General features: G+C 35.5%; 1 protein-coding gene across 1 annotated transcript; it reads right to left on the bottom strand.

The window, feature by feature from the left end:
• Window positions 1-2,688: 2,688 nt before the first annotated feature.
• LOC133323045 (dynein assembly factor with WD repeat domains 1) lies at window positions 2,689-6,378 on the bottom strand. Its single transcript, XM_061532004.1, has 6 exons — window positions 6,339-6,378; window positions 6,190-6,265; window positions 5,541-6,056; window positions 3,435-3,752; window positions 3,081-3,381; window positions 2,689-2,930 (listed from the first exon to the last, which is right to left on the bottom strand). Exons 1-6 carry the CDS (start codon window positions 6,376-6,378, stop codon window positions 2,733-2,735), a joined length of 1,449 nt encoding a protein of 482 aa, XP_061387988.1. The 3' UTR covers window positions 2,689-2,732.
• Between the last annotated feature and the right edge of the window lie 1,915 nt (window positions 6,379-8,293).

The raw sequence follows: 8,293 nt of genomic DNA, 5'->3' as shown, positions 1-8,293 counted from the left end.
CACACCATTTATGTAAATCGGATCTTCACGAAACTTAGCTCACATCATTCTAGACTCAATACAGTATACTGTGCCAAATTTCGTGCAAATCGAGAGATATGTTGTAGGGACTTTGGTGCACCATTTAAATTAAATCGGGCGAAAATATATATGGGGGCTATATCTAAATCTGAACCGATTTCACGAAATTTAGCACACATCATTCTATGCTTAATTCAGTACGCTGTACTAAATTTCGTGCAAATCGAATGATATGTAGGACCATTTACATTAAATCGGACGAAAATATATATGGGAGCTATATCTAAATCTGAACCGATTTTTCCCAATTTCAATAGGGTTCGCACTTGGGCCAAATGAATGAATGAAATCGAATAATAAATGCGACCTGTACTTTGTTTACAATTTAACATGGACAGACGGACGGACATGCATAAATCGACTTAGAAAGTTATTCAATGAATATTCTGAAGAGGAACCATGTGTCTATCTCGTTTCCTTTTGTCTGTTACAAACATATGCACAAAGACATAAAAAGTGGCATGCGGACAGCCTATTCCTTTCAATTCATATCTGGAGGTACCAAAATCGACTCATCTTGCAACATTATACAGGCATAGTTAAAAATTAGGCTGAGCAAAGTTTTGTTCAAGTCGGATAGACCGTTTGCATGATATTACATAAATAATTTTAAGTGGTTATTTATACTATTTCGAGTCGAGCTTGATGATCTAAGTTTTGCAATGAAAAGGAAAGCCAGGAGAATAAATAATTTTCAGCAAAATGTTGATAATTGTATGTGGGAGGTACAATAAGGAGTGGACCGTGGGTCCCATCTTCGAACATGAAATAATTTTCAGTAAAAATTTTGATAATTTTGTGAGGGAGGTCCCCGAAGGAGTGAAGCGATGGGTCCCATATTCGGTCTTCTGCTATGATTTGTAAAAATATTTCGATGTGTAAAGTTTCATTCGCTTAATATTGGATTTATAAAAATTGAAAAAATTGACTCTGCGGCGATAAGTCACATCTTCCAACAATATAAAGGCACGGAATTTTTTTTTTATATTTTGTTGTGTAAAGTTCGTATGGTCGTTCGCATGATATGACCAAGAATATAAGAAGGAGTGGACCTACTTACTTTTACTTACTTATCTGGCTTGTTACAGAACGGTTGTTCCATAAGCCGAGCTTAAAAAAGATTTCCAAGCGCGTCGGTCTTGTGCGCAAGTCCGCTTTAACTACCTCGAAGCTGTAGTTCTCAAGTTCCACAGTTGGTCCGAGTCTACTGGACGTCTTGCGCGTTGATACCATCCGCTTGGTCTTTTCGCCGTTTACTGCCAGATCCACTTTGGCAGACTCCTTCTCAATTTGTTCAAAGGTGGCTGTTACTGCTCCCAGTGTTCGACTCATTATGTCGATGTGATCGGCGTAGGTGAGTAACATGTGTTGTACAGAGTGCCATTTCTGTTCACGTTTTCCTCTCGTATGGCCTTTTCCAGCAGTATGTTAAAAATTTCACACGACAAACGGTCACCTCGTCTGAATCCTTGTTCGGTATTAAAGGGCTCCGAGAGTCTTGAATAGTTCGGCTTGTAACCCATTGGCACCTGCTGCTTTATTATTCTTCAGCCGATTGATTGCTATTCTGACTTCCTCTTGGCTAGGTGGTATACACTCTATTATTGGTTCTGGGGTATCCTCTTCACGGCTACTATTTGATACCAGAAGTTTTTAAAAATTCTCCTTCCAGATCCTCGCTGTCTGTATCTATCACCAGGTTTCCTTCTTCATCTCTTCAGGAGGATGTGCTTGCATCAAAGCCTTCGGTTTGGTGTTTTACCCGTTGGTAGAATTTTCGCTCACGTTTTCCTTGTTCTTTCTTCTTTTTTCTGAAAATACGTTTCTCCTCTCTCCTTTTCTCCCGATAGTTCTCCATCGCACTACGTGTTGCTACTGTCCGCAGGGTTGCCCTATATGTTGTGTTTTTCATATCAGTAGCATTACGACACTCCTGATCGTAACACGAATTTCTTGATGATTGTCTTTGGTACCCATGTGTTGCTTTTGCTGCAGTTTGTAGGGAGTGGCAATTCTCTGCTTCTATATTATTATCGGGACAAGGGGTGCTAGGCTTCAGCTATCTGTTGTGTTTGCGACTTTTCGACGTAAAATTACCTTGTTACATTATATCGCACTTTTGCTGCTACATTAAGAGCAGCATTTGCTGCTACATTAAGAGCAGCGAATATCGATTAGATGTCTTAAACACGGGATATATGCCTTCTGTCTATCACAACATGATCGATTTGATTTCGGATCGATTGGGCGTCTAAAACACTGGATAAATGCCTTCTGTCTATCACAACATGATCGATTTGATTTCTCGTTGTTCGATCGGGAGAAATCCAAGTGGCCTTGTGTATGTCGAGATGCTTGAATTGGGCGCTGCTAACTACCATGTTTTTTGCTGCCGTGAAGTCAATCAACTTCATTCCTCATTGGGCGGATTCGATGATGTTAAAGTTAAACTCATTTGTTTTTCCTATAACTTTTGACGTTGTCTAGATATTTAAATAAAATTGGTGTCATATGAAAGGCACATGTTCATACTTTCATGTAAAATAATAATTTAATTTTTTTTCTGAAACAGACTTTTATATTCGTATTTATTTTCATTAAATGGTGATATTTTTTTACTCATTTTTCATATCCACCATATACCAGTCATATCATCTCCATAAGCGACAGGTATTATCCTTGGATGCAGTAAGTATTACATCACCGTTATAACTAAAGGCACAGGAGAATACTTCTGCTTCATGTCCAGCTAATACTTGGGAACATAGACCGGATTCAATCAACCACAAACGGGCAGTGTGATCAGCAGAAGCAGTCATCAGAAGGCTGCCAGGTGGGCTAAAGCAGACCTGAGAAAAGAAACCATTTTTTAAATTTCAAATAAATGGTCTATGTGGACCTATATATAAATGTATATTAAATGTTGGTAGAATGAAATAAAAGAAACCTCAAAATATATATATTTTTTAATTTGTAAGTAATAATGTTTTATTCCTTACCTTTGATACTTCTTCGGTGTGCCCTGCCATTACCGATAACATTTCCAAATCCCCTCTAACATTCCACACTCGGGCCGTACAGTCATTGCTTGCGGTGGCCAAACGTCGACCACTGCAATCAAAAGTGACATCTAATATTTCATCGGTATGTTCTTTAATACAAAATAAAGGCTCCGCAGTTTTTCTCACATCCCATATGCAGGCGGTACTATCCAAAGAACCAGTGGCAATTAGATCACATGAGAAATTCCACACAGCATTGCTAAGTTCTGCCGAGTGGCCACGTAGCTGGGTTATTAAACTTTAATTAAAGAACATTTAATAAAAGAAATAAATTGGATTTTCTTATTTTACCTCTTGGAACGTATATCCCACAAACTAGCTGTTCTATCAAATGATCCCGTCAGCAGCATATTACCATCCCGACTGAAACGACAATTTATAACCTCAGATCCATGATGTGATAGCGTCTGCAATTCCTGTGTAGATTCAATGTGAAAAAGTCTAGCCGTACCATCCATAGATGCGGTACATATTGTCTCGCTGTTAATCGGTTGAAATTCGGCCGAAACAATTTCTGCTGTATGGCCGATTAGTGTACTGCGACATAGGCCTGAAGCCGGGCACCATACTTTTGCTGTACAATCAAAGGACCCAGTGACAATGCGATCGCTGGAAAATGAAATGAAATCGAGTTTTGATATAGGCAATACATTCTCGAAACTTAGATCGTGTTCGGAGATAGATAATATCGAACGAATACTTCTGGTGCCTGCACAAACATTGACCGTTAAAAAAAACAGTCTTTATTCTTTAAAAAATCCACGCCTACATATGGCCTAGAAAAATGTTCTTTAAAAAATCCACGCCTACATATGGCCTAGAAAAATGTTCTTTAAAAAATCCACGCCTACATATGGCCTAGAAAAATGTTCTTTAAAAAATCCACGCCTACATATGGCCTAGAAAAATGTTCTTTAAAAAATCCACGCCTACATATGGCCTAGAAAAATGTTCTTTAAAAAAATCCACGCCTACATATGGCCTAGAAAAATGTTCTTTAAAAAATCCACGCCTACATATGGCCTAGAAAAATGTTCTTTAAAAAATCCACGCCTACATATGGCCTAGAAAAATGTTCTTTAAAAAATCCACGCCTTTAAAAAATCCACGCCTACATATGGCCTAGAAAAATGTTCTTTAAAAAATCCACGCCTACATATGGCCTAGAAAAATGTTCTTTAAAAAATCCACGCCTACATATGGCCTAGAAAAATGTTCTTTAAAAAATCCACGCCTACATATGGCCTAGAAAAATGTTCTTTATTCTTTAGAAAAATATTCTTTAAAAAATCCACGCCTATGTTGAAAAAATATGTTAAAAAAATCCACGCCTATGTTGGCCCTTGAAAAAATATTCTTTAAAAAATCCACGCCTACTGTTGACCCTTGAAAAAATATTCTTTAAAAAATCCACGCCTATGTTGACCCTTGAAAAAATATTCTTTAAAAAATCCACGCCTATGTTGACCCTTAAAAAATATTCTTTAAAAAATCCACGCCTATGTTGACCCTTAAAAAAATATTCTTTAAAAAATCCACGCCTATGTTGACCCTTGAAAAAATATTCTTTAAAAAATCCACGCCTATGTTGACCCTTGAAAAAATATTCTTTAAAAAATCCACGCCTATGTTGACCCTTGAAAAAATATTCTTTAAAAAATCCACGCCTATGTTGACCCTTGAAAAAATATTCTTTAAAAAATCCACGCCTATGTTGACCCTTGAAAAAATATTTTTTAAAAAATCCACGCCTATGTTGACCCTTGAAAAAATATTCTTTATAAAATCCACGCCTATGTTGACCCTTGAAAAAATATTCATTATAAAATCCACGCCTATGTTGACCCTTGAAAAATATTCTTCAAAAAATTCACGCCTATGTTGACCCTTGAAAAAATATTCTTTAAAAAATCCACGCCTATGTTGACCCTTGAAAAAATATTCTTTAAAAAATCCACGCCTATGTTGACCCTTGAAAAAATATTCTTTAAAAAATCCACGCCTATGTTGACCCTTGAAAAAATATTCTTTATAAAATCCACGCCTATGTTGACCCTTGAAAAAATATTCATTATAAAATCCACGCCTATGTTGACCCTTGAAAAATATTCTTCAAAAAATTCACGCCTGTGTTGACCCTTTAAAGAATATCCTTAAACAGACATCATGACGTTTAATACATGTGGTCAGTCATTCAACGGCATATTTCAATTATATCCTAGACTTCCGGACATTCCCAAGTTTACATTTGCATTAGATCTATTTTTAGCAACAGAACTTAATTCACATAGAATGTCCTTATCCGGTACGTATAATTCCTATTACAGTTACAAACATACTCTCACATACTTTCATACATACACACACACACACACACATTTTTCCATTTCATCTTACCATTTGGGAAAATTATAAGCCACCGAGAAGACAACATTATCATGTTCGGCTAGCACATGTTCGACCCGGCCATCGTGTGTGTTGATGATGCGGCACGTTCTATCATAACTTCCGGTTATACAACGTTCACCGCTTCTATCGAAACTGATGTTAGTCAATGGCAGGATGTGCGTGTCGAGACGTGTATGGAGATAGAATTTCTTTTTGGTGGGCTCCTGCAATTTACGTTGCAACTTGGCAATGGCCTTACGCACGGCACCATAGATGATAGTGTTGGTATTGTCGTCGTCCATATCGACGACGTTGTTGTGACTCGCTTTACTTTTCTTATCCTCGATAGTAGTGTCACCAGCGTTCATATCATTGGCATATGTTTTTTGTTTAGTTAATGTTTCACATGTTTGATCTTCGTGATGATGATGTTGGGGTTCTGTTTGTAACGAATGTCCTTGCTGTAGTTGGTTGTCACGGTCCATACGTTGTAGTAGATTACGTGCCACATCGTTGGGATTTGAACTGTAAGGGAAAAAGTCACAAACAAATAAAACGTTTGCATTTGCGGAATTGATGGGTAATTGTTAGATTTGATTTAGGAAAAGGAAAATGTTTTGCAGAAATGTTCTACCTGGTCTTTGCAAGTTCTACTTACTTGATATTCAAATCCAATAGGTCAATATGTTGTAAATATTCTTCGCCATTATTGTATTGAAAATTTAGGGCAATGCCTGAAAAATAATAGAAATTAGTTATTTAAAATAATAATTTAAAGAAATTGTTCGGAATTTTATTAAAATCTACCTGGAGGATAATAACGCAAAAATATTTTATTTAATAACATTTAATAAAATATGTTTTTTTTTTTAGATTTTATTCTAATGTAAAGGAATGTCGTTAGGTTCGAGAAACTAGCAAAACTTCACTGTTTGAATGTTAAGGAATTTTTGTTTCAAAGTCAATAAGTTTTGGTTTAGGGTCGAAATGTTTTGTTTGGTTCGTTGTCAAGGTTTTCCGTTTCGTTATTTGTTGGTTGAATAACTGAGAACATTTAGTAATAAATATATATATATATATATATATCTATTATTATAAAAAAATCGTTTAGATATTTGTATTAATATTTGTTATTAAAAAAGTATATATTTAATTGTATATTTTTTCATTCGAAATAAAAATATATAAAAATCCCAATTTTATTAATGGTCTGCATTTACCATTGAAAGCTTTTATACAGAAAAGCTTTCTTTTGTACTAAAAGCTTCCATATAAAATTGAAATAATGGGAATAGTGACGCACAAATGTTCGCTCGCGGGTTTTTACAAACCGGTTCAGTTCTGCATGCTTAAATACATGATACAATTGAAAATCAAATCCAAATGTTTAATTAATGGAGTGGATTTCTTAAAAATATTTCTTGAGGTCACCCATCAGAAGCGTTGGTTCTTTTTAAGGGCTATTAATATTCTTTGAACGACATTTATAGGCCAGGATTTAATGGATGGATTTAATTTAAGCCTATTTTAAGGGCCTATAAAAGGCGTGAAATTTATTTAATTTTTTTTTTTTGGAAAGACTTTCAAAGGCGTGGATTTTTTCAAAATCTTTTTTGGTGAGCCTATCATTGGGTTGGATTTGTTAGTACTTACTTACATAGCATGCTTGTTACAGAACGGTTGTTCCATAAGCCGAGCTTAAACCAGTAAGGAAAGTAGTAAAGTCGGACGGGGCCGAATGTATGATACCCTTCACCACTATGGGTATATTAAACAAATGCATCCTAACAGAAGGGTCATTAACATGAAATTGGATGAACTAAAATATGTGACCTTTATCTAACTGCGAACCAACTTTGATCAATCCATAAACATTTCACTCGTTTGTTACAGTGGGACAAATGTACGTTGTGCAAAATTTCATGTCAAAATTACAAACATGTGGAGTTTGGTGCATCATTTACTTAAAATCGCATTAAAAATAGATATGAAAGCTATATCCAAATATGAACCAATTTCAACGAAACTTGTCACAGGTTAGATTGGACTAATTTTTGCATTTATTCCAAATGGAAATATTTTGGGTCCTACTTAAAATCGGACGAACTTATATAAATGAGCTATATCTAATTCGGAACCGATTTTCAAGAAATTTTACACACATCATTCTAGACTCAATTCATTACACTATGCCAAATTGGAAATCGAAGGATATATAGGGACTTTGTGAATCATTTACATTAAATCTGTCGAAAATATATATTGGATCTATATCGAAATCTGAACCGATTTTCAAGAACTTTTACACACATCATTCTAGACTAAATTCAGTATGCTATGCCAAATTTCGTGCAAATCGAAAGATATATAGGGACTTTGGATATAAACTATATATGGGAGCTATATCTAAATCTGAACCGATTTTTACGAAACTTAGCACACATCATTCTATACTCAATTTAGTACGCTATGCCATAATTCGTGCAAATCGAATGCTTTTCAGGGACTTTGCTGCACCATTTACATAAAATCGGGCGAAATTATATATGGAAACTATATCTAAATCTGAATCGATTTTCACGAAACTTAGCACACATCATTCTTGACTTAATTCAGCATGTGGTGCCAAATTTCGTACAAATCGGGAGATATATAGGGACTTTGGCGCACCATTTACCTTAAATCGGACGAAAATATATATGGGAGCTATATCTAAATCTGAACCCATTTTTCACAATTTCAATAGGGTTCGTCATTGGGCC

Source organism: Musca vetustissima, unplaced genomic scaffold, assembly GCF_032173495.1.
Source record: "Musca vetustissima isolate MV318-11 ecotype Yass unplaced genomic scaffold, APGP_CSIRO_Mvet_v1 utg842, whole genome shotgun sequence".
Lineage (NCBI taxonomy): Eukaryota > Metazoa > Arthropoda > Insecta > Diptera > Muscidae > Musca > Musca vetustissima.
This window is presented reverse-complemented; position numbering and strand designations above follow the sequence as displayed.